At 39.2% G+C, this 21,480-nt stretch overlaps 1 protein-coding gene and 1 long non-coding RNA gene across 7 annotated transcripts in view; one reads left to right on the forward strand and one right to left on the reverse strand.

The window, feature by feature from the left end:
* ZNF638 (zinc finger protein 638) overlaps window positions 1-12,362 on the reverse strand; it is a 137,126-nt gene extending 124,764 nt beyond the window's left edge. For 4 of the 6 annotated variants that reach the window (XM_035700601.2, XM_035700600.2, XM_035700603.2 and 1 more), the window contains exon 1: window positions 12,181-12,344. In XM_035700601.2, coding sequence (XP_035556494.1) covers window positions 12,181-12,296 — 116 coding nt within the window. In that variant the 5' untranslated portion in view covers window positions 12,297-12,344. Of the gene's footprint in view, window positions 1-12,180 lie in introns of all 6 variants that reach the window. The other 2 variants (XM_025453498.3, XM_035700602.2) reach the window with 2 other exon arrangements.
* Window positions 3,783-20,105, forward strand: LOC125752839 (uncharacterized). The gene is made up of 2 exons (XR_007403282.1): window positions 3,783-4,143; window positions 19,830-20,105. It is a non-coding gene; the product is annotated as an uncharacterized LOC125752839 (long non-coding RNA).
* Window positions 20,106-21,480: the final 1,375 nt, after the last annotated feature.

Below are 21,480 nucleotides of genomic sequence, written 5' to 3' on the forward strand. Positions count from 1 at the left end.
TTATTCAAAATAAGGAAAAAGGATAAAAAGGAAAAAGCAGTAGGAAGTAGGAATTAATACAGATAAACTTAAGAATAATCTTAAAAAGTAATAGTAGGATATATAAATACAAAAGCTTGTTCTCTTAAAGAACAAGAAAACAAAACTCTAATTTTGGCAGAATGGAGAAGGATGAAAAGGGGTGAATAAAAATGCATGGATCAGAAATAAAAGAAATATCAAAGAGCTTTAAAATTGCAAGAGAATATCACATGCAACCTCATGACAAGAAATTTAAAAATAGAAAGAAAATGACTTCTTAGCAAAGTATAAATTAAAAATTAATAAAAATTGACTCTGAGAATAGAATAGAAAATTTGAATAGATGAATCACTATAAAAGAGAAAAACTCATATGTGTTTGTTGTATCTATCTATATATATATGTGAGTGTGAAGAAAAGAATAGCAATATATATTGCTATACACACACTCTTGGGCACTGCTAAGATTGTACACATTACATTGCTAATAAAAGATTACATTGCTAAGATGTAGAACATAAGAGGGGAAAAATTAACAAAAACGTGACTATTAAAAAGTATCAGTATCCTAAGCACCTGGGTGGCTCAGGCGGTTAAGCACCTGACTTTTGATTTTGGCTCTGGTCATGATCTCAGGTTTGTGAGATGGAACCCCTCCATCGGGCTCTGGGCTAGGTGTGGAGCCTGTTTAAGATTCTCTCTCTCTCTGCCCCTCTTTTCTCTCTCTTTCTCCCTTTCGAGAAAAAAAAATTGCAGTGGTCTCTTACAAATAAGGCAATATGCTCAATAATTTACTACCATTATCTCATTTAGTCCTTAAATCCTGTGTGGTAGGTGTTATTAGACCAATTTTACAAACAAGGGAACTGACTTGAGAGGAGTGTGTGCTGTTAGTACACTCTATTACTATAAAATGAGTGGTTAAAAACCCAACAAAACAAAACAACATCAAACTAGCAATATATGCAATGAAATAAAGCATGGTAACACCTTCATTCAATGATTATGAGATATCACCTAGAGGTGCCCAACTTTTGGATCAAATAATGTTAATATTTATACAATTCGTAGTACTGGTAATCATAGATTGTTTGCAGATGGCAAAGGGTAAATAACATTCATATAGTCATTGGCAAACAGACTTGAGTGACATGGAAATTAAAGAAATTTTTGAAATTTCTAAGCAGTTTTGAAAAAAATGAGATGCATATTTGTTAGAATAAAGGCTAAGCTACTATAACAATGGCCCCAAAACAAGATGGCTCAAATAAGATCAGAATATGTTTCTCTCTCAATTAACTTTCTACACACAGGCTATTAGGTTGTTCTATGATGTTAATCTCCCAGATTCCTTCCATCTTGTCACTTGAGCTCCCTTTGTCTGCAGAGTTGAAGTTAGCACACCACAGGAGTCTGCCTTCCAGCCCACATGCTGAAAGAAAGAGGAGAGAGCAAACCCAATCCTTTGAAAATATGCTTTCTCAACAAGGATAATATCACTTTTAAGGGGGCAAAAGCTGGTTCATAAGGGGTAGAAGGGCAAAAAATACTAGTCTTTTTGTAGATACAGTAGATATATTCTTATAAAGTATATAAACAGATATACAATGTATCTGTGGTATTAAAATTTTATGGAAGAACTTGGAAAAAAAGTCTAAAAAGGCTCCTCATGCAGGGATAATAATAACAATAATAAAAAGGTTGAGAAGCTCTATGTTAAAGACAAGTACCAAAAATTGCACACATCCTCTGCTCCCAAGAACTTAATCACAAAGATAAACCAGCTGCTAAGGAAACTAGGAAACAGGCAGTAGGTAAGTGGCTACTGACCCAGAGTAAACTCAGTTTCTTCCCATTTGAGCTTCTTCATAAGGCTACTTGAGTGTTCTCATGACATGACAGTTGATTTCTCTGAGAATCCAAGAGACTACAGCGGAAGCCCCCATGTCTTCTATAAGTAAGCCTTGGAATCCACACACTGCCACTTCCACCACATACACATAGGTATACAGACCAATCCTGATACAACGTGGGAGGAACCTACATAAGGGTATCACCACCAGGAGGCTAGGTCTGGGAATCATCTAGGCGATTGGCTTTTTGTTTGGAAATATAATCAGAAGTTCTTGTGTCTGTATAACCGGAAAAATCATGCTGGTTAAATTCTAGTTTTCCTTTAAGGCCCTGATGACATGTTAACTTTCTAGCCAGAATTCACTGCCTCCTCCTTTGTGATTCTGCATCACATTATTTTCAACTCCGGTGCAGTACTTATTACCCTGTATGATGGTTCATTGTGTACAAGGCTGTCTCTGCAATGAGAATATAGAACTGAGGCTTACTTATTTTGATGCCCTTCAAGCTCAGTGTTGAATTAAAAAATTTTTTTCAGCCACTGTCAGTTTCTGGTAGGAAAACCAGTCTGTGGCCAATGTAAGAAGCCTTATAAATTATCTATTTAGGTCATCACTGATTTGCCTTATACACCTAGATGACTTGCTTAAAACAAGCAAGTAACCTAGAAAACAAAACAAGCCCAGAATACAAATTTATTCATTTCAATGATAGATTTAACTTCTCTGTCGACCAGAATTTTCATACAGATAACTTTACAGGAGCAGGCAAATTAAAATCTAAACATCGCTAGGTGGGTTTTACAGGAGAAAATGTGTGTTTCAATAGAAAGTGATCTTTGTTTAGATCACACCATTCCAGATTATCTGATTCCAGGCTTTCGTTGCTGTTTAACTATTATACTTTATAATATACTTTTCTTCATACTGAAGAAAAGTTAGAATGATATAAAATAATTTTTGCCTCTAGGCATGTAAAATCTGGTGGAGGTTCAAGTGACTTCCCTCTCCAATGAAAGAGGCCAGTTCTGCTTTCATTTGCATGTTCATTTCCATTTTCCTGATCTATAAATATGTCTGTTCTCTGGCTTCTCCTTTTGAACTGGCTGTACCATCTTACTGGGGCACTCATTTGATTAATGAGTTAAATAAAAAAATTAACATTTGTAAATTTTATATTTGTATGAGAATCATGATTTTATCTGTTCCTTAAAAATGTCCTTCAACAGCCCATATATACAGGACAAGAGGGATTGGTTGGGTGATCTTAACCAAAATGAAAAAGCACAGATCAGAATTACACAAACCTGGACTCAGATCCTGGCTCTTTGAGGCACTCAGGACCACTGCACTTCACACCTCCAGAGACATGCCATTCACACTCAAGTTTCTATGAATGGTGCTTCCCTGTATAGCATTTTGCACAGGTCTGCACTGCCCACATAGCAATGCCACTTGCCCTGTAAGAGCAATTTGTGTGCATGCTGTGTGTCTTAGCAGAAAGCCTATCCCTTGTCTTTGCCTTGGTGACAAATGAGATGTTTTATGAACGAATAATACATGTATATGTGCTTAACTGTCATAATTAAGCAAACAGCATGGGGGTAGAAATAAATAAGGGAAAGAGATAGAAGAATGGCTTTTAAATGTTAATAGCTTTGATAGTACTGTCCAACAGAATGTTTTATTTTGTTTTAAAGATTTTATTTATTTATTCATGAGAGACACAGAGAGAGAGAGAGGAAGAAACACAGGCAGAGGGAGAAGCAGGCTCCATGCAGGGAGCCCAATGTGGGACTCGATCCTGGGACTCCAGGATCACGCCCTGGGCCGAAGGCAGGCGCTCAACCACTGAGCCATTCAGGCATCCCCAACAGAATGTTTTGTAATAATGGAAATGTTCTAGATCTGTGCTGTTCAATACAGTAGCCACTACTACCCACACATGGTATTGAGCACTTGAAATGTCACTAGTGTGACTGAGGAATTGAATTTTTAATTTTAATTTAATTAACTTATATTTAAGTACGTGTGGCTAGTGGCTACTATGTTGGACAATATAGGTATTGATACTAGCAGAAAGACAAATTTCTAGACTCAGAAAAATGGGAGATATAGGCTTCTCGAGCTTTTTGGCGAAAGGACCTATATGCTTAAAAAGCACTGACAAGATCTTATTCTTTTTGATGGCTGAGTAATACTCTACTACCACTTCTTTATCCATTCATCTATCAATGAACACTTGGGTTGCTTTCATATCATGGCTATTGTAAGTAATGCTGCATTGGGGGATGGGTGAAACAGATAAAGGGTATTAAGAGGTACTGATTATTCTAGTAATAGAATAAATAAGTCAGAGATGAAAAATACATCACAGGGAATATAGTCAATAATATTGTAATGATATTGTATGGTGATAGATGGTGACCATATATCATGATGAGCAAGGAGCATTGTATAGAATTGTTGAATCAATATGTTGTACACCTGAAACTAATATAATATTGTGTCAATTATATTTCAATATTAAAAAATTGCAATCACACACACTAAGTAATGCAAAAATAAAAACCATGGAGACTCCAAAGAACTTTTATTTATGTAGATTATATCTACCATTAATTATTATCTAACAAAAATAGAAATTTAAAAATATTTCTTAGTCCATTTAGAAATAATAATAAACCCATTATGTTATGGAAAAATAACTAGATTTTCCAAAACAAAAAATAAACTAGTGAGAAGAGTGGCATTGCTTTATATTTCTGCATTTAATCTATTGGAAAACTCCATTGTACATTCGTAAGAAAAGTGCAAATATCAAGTCAATATTATTATGGAAAGGGTCACAGATCTAGCTGTAGGATAAGTAACAGCAATGGTTTACTGATACAAAATGGTTAGCTACTCCCTTCCCTGGGGCCACTCTCCAGCCCTGTGGCAGACAGGTGACTTCCTCAGCCCCAGAGCAGGTGAGAGGCTTTGGCCTCCAGGTTACCACCAGAGGGCAAGGATACAGCAGGAGGCAGAAGATAAGGAGGATAAGTGAAAGCCTACAGAGTAAAGTGTGGGACCCTCAGTCCCTGTGCAGAAAAGAATTCTCTTAGCATGCCTGAGATATCTATCCTTTGAAAGGCCTGCTTGCAAGGTTAACCCTTGGCTGGAATCTGGGAACTTTGATTTCAGAAAGGATCCCACCATTCCCTAACTGATAAGAGTTGTTTAGTATGCCTAATCAGAGTTTGCACAAACAATGTCATTTATGCTGAACACCTGCTTTCCCTGAGAGTCTGGAATTTTGATAGTGCTAGGCAGAGGGTGCCTAGGTGAACAGTCCCCAGTAAAAACCTTGGATGCGGAGTCTCTAATGAGCTCCCATGTTAGACAACACTTCACATATGCAGTCACAATTCAGTTACAAAAAAATTAAGCACATCCTGGTGACTTCACTAGAAGAGGATTCTGGGAAGTCTCTGCCTTGTTTCCTCTGGACTTCACTCCACGTTCCTTTTCTTTTTTCTGATTTTGCTTTGAAGCCTTTCTCGAAAATAAATCATAACCGTGAGTATAACCATATGTTGAGTCCTGTGAATCTTCCTAGTGAATCACTGAACCTGGAGATGATTTGGGGGACTCTTGACACAGTCCCTTTCATTGGCCCCTGCTCCCAGAATGTCAACACCCAGGATTATATCCCACACTGCAGAGGACTAGAGACTTCTCTCTGAAGAAACTGAAAAACGAAGAGAAAAAAGGACTGCAAAGGGCAGAAACATTGCAAAAGGCAAAAGAAAGTCTCCAAATAAAACTACAATTAATGTCTTTAAAAAGATAAGAAAATATACTGCATTTATAAAAAGTAGAATGCTATAAAAAAGAAGCAATCAGAACAAGAAAGAGCAATATGAAATTGAAAATGTAATAAAATGAAATTCTGAATCAAATGGCTAGAAGATAGTATTGACAACTTGCCCAGAGAAGTTGGAGGGTAAAAAAAGAGAGAAACAGATGAAAAACAATAGAGAAAAGATAAGAAAACTGAAGGATCAATCCAGGAGGTCCAAAATTCCAACTAAGAAAAAAAGAGAACAGCATAAAATGGAAAGGAAGAAATTATTAAGGCAAATTTCACCACACTACAAAAAACAAACGAGAGGCATCAGGTTGAAAGAGCACACCAAGTGTACAGCACAATGAGTGAAAAAAAGAATCACATCAAGGTCACCAAATCATCACATTTCAGGATACCAAAGAGAAGATTCTCAAAAGTTTCAGAAAGGAAAAACAATCCATACTGGCATACAAAACTTAATGATATCAGATTTCTTCACAGTAATACTGACAACAGACATTCCAAAATTAACTCTTAATCATTTTGAGGAAAAACCTAGAATTTCATACTCAAACTGCAAGTCAATATCCCAGCCATGAAGAAAAACATTTTAAGACATACAAGGACTTTGAAAATTTATCTTTTCTTAGACAGTAATGGGACTAAGTGCTTGAGCAAAATGACTGAGTCAACCAGATCAGGATCTAGGAGAGAGGTGAATTAGGACTATAGTTATGCACCAAACCTAGAGAAATTTATCTTCTGCTCCTATTCAGAATTCCATTTTGGCTATCATTTTTTTAATTTCATAGAGGACTTTGTGCTCTGATTGTTTCTTCCCATAGCATCCAATTCCTTTTTCATGGGTACAATCTCTTTTCTTAACTCCTTAAAGATACTAATCTTTAGGGTGGTTGCAAACCTAGAAACAAACCAGATGTATGTGAAGAATGAGACCTACAGGAAGAAGACTTAAGGAAAAAAATTAAGTTGATAGATTCTTGTAATTGAGCATTTGACAGCATTTGAATACTTGGAAAAAGCTCATAGATAGAAAATTAGGCAAATGAAAAAAACAATCTTTATCTTTTGGCTCACAGGCTAGTCATATTTACTTAATCATAATCATATAAAACCTAACTATTAATTCAACTAAATATTGAGATAAATGTCAACTGAGAGGATAGAGGAAGTGGAAGTAGAAGTAGAAGAGAGAGTAAAGAAGTTACATCCTCACCATAAAGTATCAATTCTCAATTTATAAAGAAAATAAAATAAATAATATCCAACTCATTTAAGTCAAGAAATAGTTACAGTATACTTTAAAACCTTAGGAGGTAAATACTAGAAGAAAAAATTTGGGATGCCTAAGTGGCTCAGCGGTTGAGCATCTGCCTTTGGCTCAGGGTGTGATCCCAGGATCTGGGATAGAGTTCCACATCGGAACTTCTCCCTCTGCCTGTGTCTCTGCCTCTCTCTGTGTGTCTCTCATGAATAAATAAATAAACTCTCTAAAAAAAAAAAGAAAAAAATAAAGAGTTGAAAGTAGTTGCCTCAGAGGAGAGAAATAAGGACTGAAGACGAATGAAGTGTCTCATATTTTTGTGGCAAATTTTTAAGAGCTGCTTCATTACCCTGATTATAATCAATATATTATATATTAAATTATATAAATATATTTTTTTAAGTAATTTTTTTTTTTTAAATTGGAGGCATCTGGGTAGCTCAGTTGGTTAAGCAACAGACTCTGGATTTCATTTCCCTCAGGTCATGATATCAGGGTGGTGAGACCGAACCTCAAGTTGGGCTCCAACCTCAGTGCGGGGTGTACTTGTCCCTCTCCTTCACCTCATTTGCGTGCTCTCTCTCTCTCTCTCAAATAGATAATGTCTTTTAAAAAATAACTTAATGACATTTAAACTGGAAGCTTTTACAATTCCGTACGCCACGTTCAAGTACACTCAATATATTGTTTCCTCTTCACTCAGCAAGACAGTCTTGCACTCAACACCCCAACCATGAAGAAAATTCTTCCTCTAATTGTTTTAAGATCCATCTCCTTTCTTCATACTCTATGTTCTAACCACTTTTTTTGAAAAAATCTTTGAGGATGCTCTATGTACTATGAAAAAATCTTCATGACGCACGGTTGAATGGAAAAAGCAAAGGAAAAAATGGCATATATATCCGAGAAGGGAAAAATGTCAATATGTTTTGGCTTAGATACACATAAAATATCTCTGGAATGATAAGCAGTAAACGAATAATAACACTTACCCAGGATAAGTGAATTGGAGAAATGGGAATTGAGGAGATGAGGAGCTTGGGAAAGAGGCAGACTTTTCATTGTATAACTTTTTTTTTTTTTAATGTTTTGATCTTCAACCCTATAAAACCATTGCCTACTCAAAAAATATATTTAAAAAAATTTTAAGTACTACCCCTTTATCTTGCACAATTACATCCAACTTGAGAACTTAATTACCAGGCTTTTAATCATTACACAAATAAATCTATTAACTCATATTAAAATTACAAAGGTTCAGATAAAATAGAGAGAGTAAATCTTGGGGATAAGCAGAGACATATGGATTATCCTCATTTATCTCTAGGGATTTGATGATTATTTCAAAGACAGAATGGTTTCAATGCCTACATATGAAAATATAGTCTTTGCTTTTTTTTTACTTCTTTAAACCTAGCTCAAGGGTTTTTAAACTTTACCATGCAGAAGAATTTCTCTCAAAGTGAGAAGACTAAATATTAAATCATGCATAATCTTTACTACACTTCAGAATCTTCTTACACTTCTTTTAACCAAAATAGAAAAATATTCATACTTTTTTATTTTTTTTACTTTTTTTTTAATTTTTTTTATTTATTTATGATAGTCACACACAGAGAGAGAGAGAGAGAGAGAAACAGAGACATAGGCAGAGGGAGAAGAGGGCTCCATGCACCGGGAGCCCGACGTGGGATTCGATCCTGCGTCTCCAGGACCACGCCCTGGGCCAAAGGCAGGCGCCAAACCGCTGCGCCACCCAGGGATCCCTCATACTTTTTTAGTATTCTTTTTTTACCCTGATATCATATTATGACCATCTTTTGATTTTTTGTCAATTCTTTCTACAACATGATTAGTAATGGCTGCATTAGTTTATGTGATATTAATATATTAATGCAACATATTAATCAATATATTATATTGATCAATATAATATTAATATTATATTTTATTACTGTTAATTAATATACTGTAATATTACTACATTGTATAGATATTTTCTAGCTTAAATTATTTTACCATTTCTGTATTTTGGGACATTGAGTGTTTTCAAAGTTTCACCATCATAGGCAACATCACAACAAACATCCAAGTAACTAACCCTATATACATCTCCATTAATATTTCCTTAGAGGTAGAATTGCTGGGTCAAAATGTATCTAAAAAAAAATGTATCTAAAAATTCAAGAATTTTAACAACTATGGTTCCAATTTTAGTATGTGTGCTGCCGAAATGAGCACGAGAATTTTAACAACTATGAACAAAATGCTCTCCAAAAACCTACTTAACTGTTAATGGAAACCTAAACATAAGGTAATTAAGGGAAAGGACAGGATGCTTTACTGAGTCGATCTGTGAGTCTTCAGGTACCTCAGTGAATCCCCAAATCTCAAACTGCAAAACGTTCCACATGTAACATGTCAAAAAGTCAAAAAAAGACGGTAACGAATCTTGATATTAAAACCATACCTCTTACATGAATGCTGCAAGAAATGTAGAAGCATCAGAGAAAGAGGAAAAAGATCTCTTGGCAGTGATACATCACTGAAAAATAGCAGACTCAAGTTCTCAAAAGCCTTCTAGTTTAATGTCATTTGAAGAAGTATTTCCTGTTAGTAATTATAATATTCAAAATTATTAAAGTATTTTGTCATCACAGCCATATATTAAAGGAGAAATGTCAAAAAAGATTTTGCTGGTGCTGACATTTCGATGAAGAAAAATAAAACTTTTAATACAATGAATAAGACCAACATTCTCTGAAGTTGCATATTCAACACCGCAATTTAATACCATTCAAAATTTGGAGCCTGAATATGTAGTTGTAGGTAAAAGCAGGCCTTAAGTAAACTGGGAAAAAAAAAAATCTTTCAAAACTGATGACTCAAAACACTATACATGAGTTTTTCTTTTATTTTTCTGCATTTTTCAAAATTTCCTTAATAAAAAAAGTGCATAAACATAAATTAAGAAAGCTCAAACTTATTATTTAGGAAACAAAACTATGGGTGTTGCATTCAAGTGATTACCCTGATATCAAAAACCATTTTTGGATGATATACAGCCTATTATACAATTCTAGAAATCATAAGAAACATAATGTAACTTTCTTTAAAAAGAGCGATCCCAACAAATTCTTTAAACCAGATTATTCTCATAGATGAAAACTGAATAAGTCTCCCTCACCACCACAAAATGTCCCCAGCGGCAAAAGGTAAAGAATTACTGCATGTGATAGCTCACTCACCTCCCTTCTCTAAAATACATTTACAGTTCAAGGAAAAAATTTGATTGATTGCAATTAAAAAGCACCCTTGTTAAAAAAAAAAAAAAAAAGATAAATACTTAAAGTTCAAATAAGTTACTACGAATCCTGACGACTAGGGACAGCAAAACACTCCCCAAGTCCTTTAAAGCATATGAAAAAAAAAAAAAAAAAGGATATACAGAAAAGATGAATTAAGGGTGCTTTTTGATTTTACAAGACCATTCACAGCGACATCCACAGTTGGAAGGCAGCGGACTAAATTCCGGCACCTTTTTCTGAAGCCAGGAATTCCTTTCCCTGATGGAATAAGGGAATCCTTACAGAATAATAAAAAAGACACTCCTCAACTCAAAGTAACCAACGGGCTCCCAGGAAAGAGCAAAGCAAGCTGAAACAATGCCACGGAGAACTCAGATCTAAAAACGGAACACTGGACGTTCCGTTCTGCAAAATATCTAGGGTTCTCCTCTCCCGACTCCCACCGACGCGCACAAACGCCACCGAGATTGGGAGAGGGCCTTGCAGTGCGTACAGGGTTGGCAGAGCAACTAAGCCAAGCGTGGGCTCAGCCCGGTCCAGCAAGACCACCGGACGCAGACTCCGGCCACCGGGGGAGAAGAGCTGATGCTGCTACCGAGAGCCACCCCACCCCGCCCTCCCGGCTGGGACGTGACCGGTGTCCTAACAGACGCGCAGCTCGCCTTTCTGGGGACTCTTGGAAGGTACAAATCGCTGCCATCAACAGCCGGGCCGGGCGGGCGTCCTCTTGCCCTCCCGGAGCGGCGCGGCAGCCTCCCCGCGCGGGGACAGCCTGGAGTCCGCAGGCAGAGGGGGGCTCCCGGGTGGGCGGATTCCCCGCCTCGGTCGGGCGGGCGGGCTGGGGGGTCGGGCCGCACGCGCTGTTTGCACAGTATTCCGAAGTCTGGAACCTAGTTTGCGGTTGTGGGGGAAAGCAAACCTAAGCGAAAGAAAAGAAAGGAAGAAAGGAAAAGAAAGAAGAAGAAAGAAAGAAGAAAGAAAGAAGAAAGGAAGAAAGAAGAAGAAGAAAGAAAGAAAGAAAGAAAGAAAGAAAGAAAGAAAGAAAGAAAGAAAGAAAGAAGAAAGAAGAAAGAAAGAAAGAAAGAAAGAAAGAAAGAAAAGAAGAAAGAAGAAAGAAAGAAAGAAAGAAGAGAGAGAAAGAGAGAGAAAGAAAGAAAAAATATACAGAGATAGATGACTCAAAACACTATCCATGGTCTTTCTTTTATCTTTCTGTACTACGAGAAACTCCTTTCATGAAGAAATCTATTGCTCTGAAATAAGAAAGCTCCAACTTATTATTTAAGGAACAAAAGGGTCAGCGTTGCATTCAAATGACTACTCCCGTGAGATCAAAAACTGTTTTTGGATGAGATGCAGCGTATTAGGCAACTCCACAAAGTACTTTTTTTTTTTTTTTTAAAGAGCAATCTTTAAAAAGAGCTCGAGCTCGTCGGATGTTTCTCTTGAGAAGCGAGCACCACGCTATTCGAAGACTCCTCGTCCCCACGGCGCCGTGTCGCTGCCGTGTAAAGGGTCGTTAACTTCGTCGCGGACCCCCTAGACCGCCCGCACGGCGCCCGTCCCGACCCGGGGAAGAGCGCTGGGACCGCGAAGCCAAGCGACAGGGGCCGGCGAGGCGTCCCAGGGCTGCTTGCTGGCCGTCTGGCGCCTCCGCACACAAACTTGCGCAGCGCTGAAGACCGGCCTGCTGGGGAGTGACAGTCACGCGGAGGGCGAGGAGGGGCGAGGAGGGAAGCGGACTCTGGACCCGAACCCCGTGACGCGAGGATGCCTTGGCACGGCCAGGGCCCGCCCACCCGCCTTCGCCATCCCACCCACTGCCGAGAGCCCCAGAGGACGCAGCAGGGCCGGGCGCCCGGGGGCGAAGGCAGCGCTCACCGCTTCAGATGGTCCGAAGCCCGCCCAGCTGCGGTGGTCGCGGAGACCAAACTCGGCGCCGAGGCCCCGGCTGCGGCCCGGGGGGTAGCCCGGGCAGGAACCGGCTCCCGGGGCATCGCCGGCGGCCTCCACGGCACCCGCGCGCAGCCCCCAGCGCTGGGCGCACGCCGCCTCTTGGGCCGTAGGGCGCAGGGCACCCCGGCGCGGCCCCGCCCACTCCCGAGGAGGGCCAATGGGCGCGGAGCGCGGGAAGCCCGGGGCGGGGCGCGAGCGGCGGGTAGGCCCACGACGCCGTGCGCTCCGAGGTCCGAGCCGCCCGCCCGGGGCCTGCAGAGTTTCGGAGGACTCCCCCGCCCCCCACCTGCTTGTAATCGTGTGTGTCGGGTGAGTGTGGAGGGGGCAGGAACGCACAGTCCGCAAATTACGTGGGACTCGATCCCGGGTCTCCAGGATCGCGCCCTGGGCCAAAGGCAGGCGCCAAACCGCTGCGCCACCCAGGGATCCCCTTTCTTTTCAGACTTCTTGGTCCGCTGATGACCGAGCACCAGCCACAGTGTCTGGGGATGCGCGGGAACCATAAACAGTCCCTACTTGAAAGATCTCCCGGTCAGTCGGGTGGGGGAGCAGATAAGGAAACAGGTGACTAGGAGAGCACCTCAGGAGGTGCGTTCGCAAATCAAAAGTCCTGTTTTGCAATGCGGGGGGTGGGGTGGGGGGGTGGTATGTGAAGGTGGGGGGGTGGGTTTTCCCAGGAGAGAACTGGAAGATTGGTTACCCCGCAGTACTTGTAGCCATGATTCACAGTGGAGGACAGTGCACACATCTTTTTCATTTTCTTTTTTCCTAATGGTGACCTGATAATATGCGCGACAGTTAAAAATTTCAGTAGCATCAAAATACAGTGATGTGCAATGAAAAAAAGTTTCCATTAGCCATTGCTCCCTCCCACTCCCTCAGTTTTCTTTCCTGTTAACTAATTTGTTTTATGTCCTTTCAAAGACACTCTCTGCAGTAAATATATATTATATGCCATGTATGTTTATATATATATATATAGTCTATATATATAGACTATATATATATATAGTCTTCCCTCAATCTCCCTCCCTCCCTCTCTCTCCCTCTCTCTCACACCTAGTATTCTATGGAGTTTTGCCACCTTGGTTTTCTTCACTTAACACTGTATTTTGGACAACTTTTATTGTTTGTGATGATTGCATAGTATTTTACCAAATTATCATTTCAAGTTTTTTTCCATTCTTTTGCTTTTCCAAACAGGGCTGCAGTCAGTAGTTATACTCCTATTTATAGCCACTTGGCATGTGAACAAATGTCTGTCTAGGCCAAATAGCTAGGTGTTGAATGCTGGATCCCAGGGTATGGGCTTTAAAAATTCTGGTAAATGTTGCCACACTGCTCTCCATACAGTGTGTTATCAAACTTAAGTTCTTTGAATTGCCATTCTGTGGATTGGCTATTCATATCCTTTGCCCATTTTTCTATTCAACTATTGATCTTTTTTTCTTTATTATTGGAGATATAGATATCTATATTTATCTATCCCTCTCTATATAAATAAAATCAGTCCATTGTGAATAAATTGCTTCTCTTTCCTCCACCTTGTCTTTTGGTTTTGTTTTTTGTATTTTTTGCAATGAATTATTTTTTATTTTCATATAGTCACACTAATTGATTTTTATTTATGTTTCTAGGTTTTTTAATCTTAGAAAGATTCTAAGATTGGTTGTCACTACCCCCAAATTAAGATTCTTCCATGTTTCCTTTGGTATGTTTGATATCTATATGATTAATCCATAATGCAGATAATCCACAATAAAAAAAATATATGTTATGATAAGGAAATAAATCAGAGCAAAGGATATGATCAGATAACTCTCCAAAGAAGGTATCCAAATGGCAAATAAGCAATAAAAAGATGCTTATATTGTCAGTAGCCATCAACAAAATGAAAATCAACACCACAATGAGATACCACTTCACACTCACCAGAATGGCTAAAATCAAAAAGACAGATAATAAATGTTGATGCTTAGTCTCTTTGAGTCACTGTAACAAAAATATCATAGCCTGGATAGCTGAAACAATGAACATTGATTTCTCACAGTTCTGAAGACTGAGTCCAAACTTAAGGCACTGGGCAGATTCTGTGTCTTGTGGGGATTTGCTTCCTGGTTCAAAAATGCGTGTCTTAAACATGAGAGACATCTAGCTCTGGGAAATGAACAAGGGGTGGTGGAAGGAGAGGTGGGTGGGGGGTTGGGATGACTGGGTGATGGGCACTGAGGGGTCACTTGGCGGAATGAGCATTGGGTGTTATGCTATATATTGGCAAATTGAACTAATAAAAAAAAGAAATCTCTGATGAAAAAATAAAAAGCCTGTCTTATTCTATATGGCAGAAGGGGTGAGGCAACTCTCTGGGGTCTCTTTTAGAGGGCACTAATACCATGTATGAAGGTTCCACCTTTGTGACCTCATCGTCTCCCAAAGGTCCCACCTCCAAATACTATCATGTTGGGGATTAGGTTTCAACATATGAATTTTGGGGAAATGTAAACATTTCAGTCTGTAGCATCTGGCAAGTGTTACAAGCCAAACTGTCCCTCCAAATTCATACATTGAGACCCTAACTTCCAATGTGACTGTATTTGGAGATAAGGTGTTTAGAGAGGTAATCAAAGTGAAATGAGGTCATAAGGGGGCCCTAATCTAATATGCCAGGTATGCTTAAAAAAAAAAAGGAAAGAGATACCAGAGATATGCAAGGACACACATAGAAAAGACTATGTGAGCACACAACAATAAATGTTACTATCTGCCAGCCAAGGAGAGAAACCTCAGGAGAAAGGAAACCTGTTGACATCTTGATCTGGAACTTCTGGTCTCCAGAACTCTAAGAAAATTAATTTCTATTGTTTAAGACACCCAGCCTGTGGTATTTTGTTTTGGCAGCCCTACAAAGCTAATGCAGCAAGAATGTGAAGAAATCAGAATCCTCATACACTACTGGTGGGAATGTTAAATATAGAGTTACTGACTGTATGACCCAGGAATTACACTCCTACATATATATACCCCAAAACATATGTCCACACAAAAACCTGTACATGAATGTTCGTAGCAAAATTATTCACAAGGCAAAAAGTGGAGGCAACGCACATGCCCGTCAATTGATGAATAAGTAAATGTGATATAGCTCTATGGTGGAACATTATTTGGCAATAAAAAGCAGTGAAGGGATGATACATGCTACAGGATGGATGAACGTTGAAAACACTATGCCAAGTGAAAGAAGCCAGTCATTAAGGACCACATATTATATGATTCCATTTATATGAAATGTCCAGAATAGGCAAATCTATAGAAACAGAAAGATTCATGGTTATCTAGGTCCGGGGTGAGATGTAGGGTAAGTAAAGGCTAGGGGTATGGGGATTCTTTTTAGGGTAATGAAATGTTCTAAAATTTATTGTGGAGATGATTGCATAGCTCTGTGAATATACTAACATTCACTGAGTTATACACTTTCAGTGTGTCAGTTGTATGGTATGTGAATTATATCTCAATAAAGATGTTAAAATCAATACCCAGACTTTACTGGACATGAGGCCAAAGTATATGATCAAATATTCCGTAATGGGAAAACTCAGAGAAGTAAAGTTTGGGGAAATGATTAGCCTTGCTGCGAGGTTAATTGAAAGTCACAAAGGAGAATGTTGGCAGAGCTAAGCAAAATGGCTAAACTCATAAATTGATACAATTACTTACTGGGACAACTGTTGATGAAAGAAGCAGAAAATCTATGAGGTTATTCATGTTTGTGCCATAATCTACATTTGGGAATATATTCCCCCAAAACAACCCAAGTGAGAAAACCAATTTTCACTAAATGTTTACAGCACCACTCTTTATAATGTGAAACTAAACTGGAAATACCTCAAGAACCTGATAATTCGGAGGATGTTTATCAAAGTGGGAAGCCTGGGCTGCATTCATAAATGGGAAAGTATATCCAGAATAATGCAGAAAATAGAATTCAAATGAGTTTGGGAATGCTGATAAGTGTACATAAATAAATGTACATTGTTGAGTATAATGAAGAGGAAATATAGTATTAAATGGCACCAGTATTCCTCTTAGAAAGAAACTGTATTCATTTGGAAAAATAACCTGATAAGCTCTTTCTGGTATAAGGTGATACTCCAAAAAAGACATGGGGACACCTGGGTGGCTCAGTGGTTGAGTGTCTGCCTTTGGCTCAGCTCATCCCGGGGTCCTGGGATCAAGTCCTGCATCAGGCTCCCTGCAGGGAGACCACTTTTCCCTCTGCCTCTCTCTGTGTCTCTCATGAATAAATAAATAAAATCTTTAAAAAACTAAAAAAAAAAAAACAAACCCCAAAACAAAACAAAACAAAACAAAAACATGGGAGTAGTTGAAAGCCCCAGCAACACAAGAAAAGCTGCTCTCTCTGTAAACACTAGAGGAACTTACATTTACATTTGCTAGTGGGAAATCTCTGGTGATAGGGTAGCAAAATGGACCCTAAAGACAGGAATGTCTAATATATACATTTTAAATTGTTTTCTCAAATCTTAAAATCTCACTAATGCTGTGTGTGAATGGGGTTTTGTAGAAACTGAAGAAGAGCCTGAAGATGGGACAGTTGGAACAGTGAAAAGACAGCAGCCATGGATATAGGGACTCAGGGGAGAGAAGACAAGAAAATGAGTCCCTGGGAGAAAGATGTCAGTAATCTTGGGAAGGACTCTGAACACCCAGATTGGATGTTTGGGGCATTCTCCTTGAGATTACAAAGGGAAGGGAGGCTCTGGCTGACATTTGCCTTACATAAAGGATACGAAAGTAACATGAAGTAAATGCAGGTGTTTTAAGTTTATAGCAGGCTTAAATGTATGATTTTTTTTTTTTAATTCTCATTTGTTCTAAAAAATATTGATCCTTATCCACAGACTAAAACAGAATGAATGGATCCTGGCTAAGCCTCTACTGTGGCAAAAATCTGGGGGAAGATTTTTTACATGTGTAAATTTTACATGTTCAAGTAAACCCTGGATAATGGCTAGGGGAATGGAAATGAATGTGTAAGATGGAAAAATGTATACCCTTTCTCTTTAGCAGTAAGGAAGGCCTGAAGGGGGGTAGTTAGGCTGTCCCATTATAGAAACATTGTTTTATGTGTTCTGCATTAAAGTGTTATTAGAGTAAAAATAGGATCAAATGTTCAAGAAGGCTGGTCTGTGCAAAAAGTTCAAAAGAACTAAGGTGTAAATGACTCTCAGTATGCATGTTGAGGTTCTTAATTGGCTAACTCCACAATTCATGACTTTCACTGACTTAGCCAGAGGCAGGTTACTAACCAGGCCTAATTTACAGATGGCAGGTCTGTGGCAGAGGGCCTAGAGGTGATTTTCCCAAGGTTATAGAGCAAGCCAGAGGGTGAGCCGAAAATAGAAGTGTACCTCACACTGCCATGCAAGCTACATGATAACTTGTGTACTGTCCGCAGAATTGAGGAGTCAATGTCCTGGAGAGGTTAGCCTAGTTTTATGGCTAAAGGAGCTTTCCTCAACAATTGCAAAATGCTACTTGACAACAGCAAATGACCTACTTCATCTTGTAAACAGTAACATTATAGACAAAATTAAGCAAAAGTGTCAGGAAAAAAATTTACTTTTTTGACCATAGCAAATTTTGAAGCTACTATTTGTATAATGTGTAGTACTGTAGAGCTGGTTGTCCTCTTCCTCTAAAGACTAAACTTCCAAATGATGACTCTCAACACTCTAATACCAGCAAGCTTATGGGATCTGGCTGACTGCCTAAACATTTTCAGAAGTGTAGGATTTTTCCGGATTTCTCAAAGGGTAGGATTTTAGGCCTCAGTGTTGACATTCTGTAAGTTTCCTTACTAAATGAAGAGAATTAGAAAGTACAATGGGATAGTCAGATAGTTAGAGCCATAAGGCTTAGCCACTAAATTTATGCCTCTTGGGTTACCCAGGCTATGAAAGGATTGCTTAGCCAGCTACTATGCTGCACCTGAGCTACCGTGCTCCTATTTTCAGGAAAAACAACAAAAGCTAGTACCACTGTTAGGTGACTATTCTCTAGAGTAGTTTTTGACATTGCACTGATCTAGTCAACAAAAAGCTTTACAAATTTATGTCTTCAGGAGTGTTGTTAATCCCATTCCCAGTTTTTAGAGTGGGTTCTTCTTGACGATTGCTGTACTGGATTAACACTTATGGGCCAGCTCTAAAAGAATATCACAAATGATCACAGACTATAGACCTGACTGCCAGTTTCCTTCCCATCACATGTGAGGCTGCACTTTTACTGCTTTAGCTCAGTGCTTCAGTCTCCTGCCTTCTATAAGACCCTGACCAAAAAGATAAACTCTGTACAATAGAAAAAAGAAAGTGATATATCTGGCAACTATTTCTCAGAGAACTCTCATTTCATTGTTAAGAGTGGTGGAAGCTAGACCCCTTTCCATAACATAACATCCTATCTGAAACCATCTTACAGAGACCCCATAAAAAGCAGGAAATGACAGAACTGCCTGAACAAAATGTAGATCAAAGTGTCCAGGATAAAATCAGGATTATTAGAAATGTTATCTTTTGCAGGACATATTTTATTAATGTATTAAAAAGGCAATTACGGTGAGGTGAAGGGAAAATCCAGACATCCAAATTTGCATGAAATTTTTTTGCTCTTTCAGTCTCTTTTAGCATAAATATTTTGGCTGCTTCCAGGTTGTTTTTTTCCCCCCCTTTTAAGCAGCACAGTGATATAGGTCAGGATTTTCTGAGTTATATTAACATAAATAGATAGTTTAAATACATTTAGTGTGGGAAGTGGATCTAGCATTATTCAGAATACCTTTTGAGTATTTTTGGCCATTCTGTCTAAATTCTAGCTGTACACAGGATTTGTCTCTGCTCACTGAAACAGGTAGCCTATGTTTCATACAGAAGAGCTCCAAAGAGCCAACAGTGTACCTGGGTCACCCCTTTGCTCACTTTTACTCCTCCTTTCTCAGTTGGACCTATACTCTTTTGTCCAGTTTTGTTTTATTATGAACCTTCGTTTAGCCATTTCTGTATGCAGAGTTCCAACATATGGACTATTTTATTTGATTTCACGTATTTGTCCATTTTTTCACAAAGATTTCTGTCCCTCCCGGAGACATAAGTATCCACTACCCTTCTAAGGCTGCTATTGAATGAGGGAGATAGCAACCATGACAAACACAATGTAAGAATATATGAAGTAAGTGCTAGAGGTAAGCTTTGAGGTTCAGAAAGACTTGTGTTCAAACCAGCTCTGCTATACACTAACCAAGTGACCTTGGTTGAATTATTGAACCTTACTGTCTGTTTCACCATCCAGGAAAAAGAGTTTGGCAGTTCACTTTCAAGATGGCCCTCAGGATCCTGATATTCATGCGCTTATATAATCCCCCTGCCTCAAATGTGGGCTGGACCTAGAGACATGCTTTTAAAAAGTGAACACTACAAAAGTGATGGGATGTGACTTCCATTGTGGGAATTCAAAAAACTGACTTCTGTCCTCCTGGCTTTTCTCTCTTACCTTCTTAGCTTATGTGCTTTAATGAAGCAAGCTGCCATGTTAGAGAGCCCCACGTGGTAAAGAATGGAGAGAAGCCTCCAGCCAACAGCCAGCGAGGAACTGAATCCTGCCAGCAAGCACATAAGTCAGCCTGGAAGCAAATCCTTTCCCAATAGGGGCTTGCAATGACAACCATAGCTTGTCATGGTTGGCTGCAGCCTGTGATGTCAGGGACCAGGCTAAGCCAGCCTGGACCTCTGACCTTGTGGAAACTATAAGATAATAAATGTTGTTGAAACCCACTACACTTGGGGGGGGGTAATTTGTTATAAAGTGATAGATAACTAGTACAATGGGATAACATGTTCCTTGAAGAATTATCACAGGGATTAGAATGTATACAAGGATTAGAAGAATGACGATAATAATAATGACAATGACAACAGGGGATCCCAGCTAAGCTTAAATTAAGACGCAGAACCTGGTGGAAATGCTGCTATTGTAAAGTTATTTTTAGTGCTTTAGCCTCCTGAGAAGTACAGGAGAGAATAAAGTATGAAGAACAGGGTATCATATTTCTCAATCAGGCTCAGACTATGTCTGACTCTGATAGAAAGGGGCTTGTGAGCAGAACTAGAAGTAGCAGGTTTGTGAGAGCCAGTGAATAAGAAACATTGAGTGGGAGCCCAGGTGACGGAGCGTCACAAGAACTGGGGAGAGGATCATTCTTCCACTTCTGTTCAGGTTGGAGCATGGCTACAGCAATAAACAGAAGTCAAGGGATAGTGCAATTGTTCAGCTCATACCTTGGGAGCATGGAGCATAGGACCCTTGGCAGGAAAGAAGGGATCTCATGAGGGACACTGGCCACAGTGGAGGTGACCAGGCCCTCCTGCTTCTACTGAGACTGGCACATAGCTATTTCTGTTTGTGGTTGGTGAACAGTAAAAGAGACTATGGGAAAGGAGCATAAGCACACTTGATTCTGGGCAGCCTCTGAGAAGGAAAGCTGAGGACCTATGTCACCATAAGCCAGGGCAGTGGGTTATAGGTGTCTTAGAGGACATGCAGAGTTCTGACAGGCAAAGAAAGGTAAACAGACATTCTAAACTAAGGGAACAGCCCATATAAAGATTCAGAGCTGTGAAGAGAAGTCATTTCTTTAGGGAAAAACAAGTAGTCCTGGGTGATCAGGGAAAGGAGTACAAACTAGTTAACATCTCCTATTCTGGGGGATCCCTGGGTGGCTCAGCGGTTTAGCGCCTGCCTTTGGCCCAGGGGGTGATCCTGGAGTCCCGGGATCGGGTCCCACGTCGGGCTCCTTGCATGGAACCTGCTTCTCCCTCTGCCTGTGTCTCTGCCTCTTTCTCTCTCTCTCTCTGTGTCTATCATAAATAAATAAATAAATAAATAAATAAATAAATAAATAAATAAATAAATCTTAAAAAAAAAAACTATTCTGGCTCTGATTTAGTTTCTAGACCAGATTTTGGGTGTTGGTTTTCCTTCGCAGTCTTAGAAATTACTGATGACCTCAAAGAGCTTTTATTTCTGTGGTTAATATCTTTTGAATATTTACTGTATTAGGAATTAAGGCCGGTAACTTAAAAAAGAATATTTAGTTTGAAAGCATCTAAAATAACGATAATAAACCTATTAATATAAATAGCATATTTTAAG

This window comes from Canis lupus, chromosome 17 (assembly GCF_003254725.2).
Source record: "Canis lupus dingo isolate Sandy chromosome 17, ASM325472v2, whole genome shotgun sequence".
In the NCBI taxonomy this organism is placed as follows: domain Eukaryota; kingdom Metazoa; phylum Chordata; class Mammalia; order Carnivora; family Canidae; genus Canis; species Canis lupus.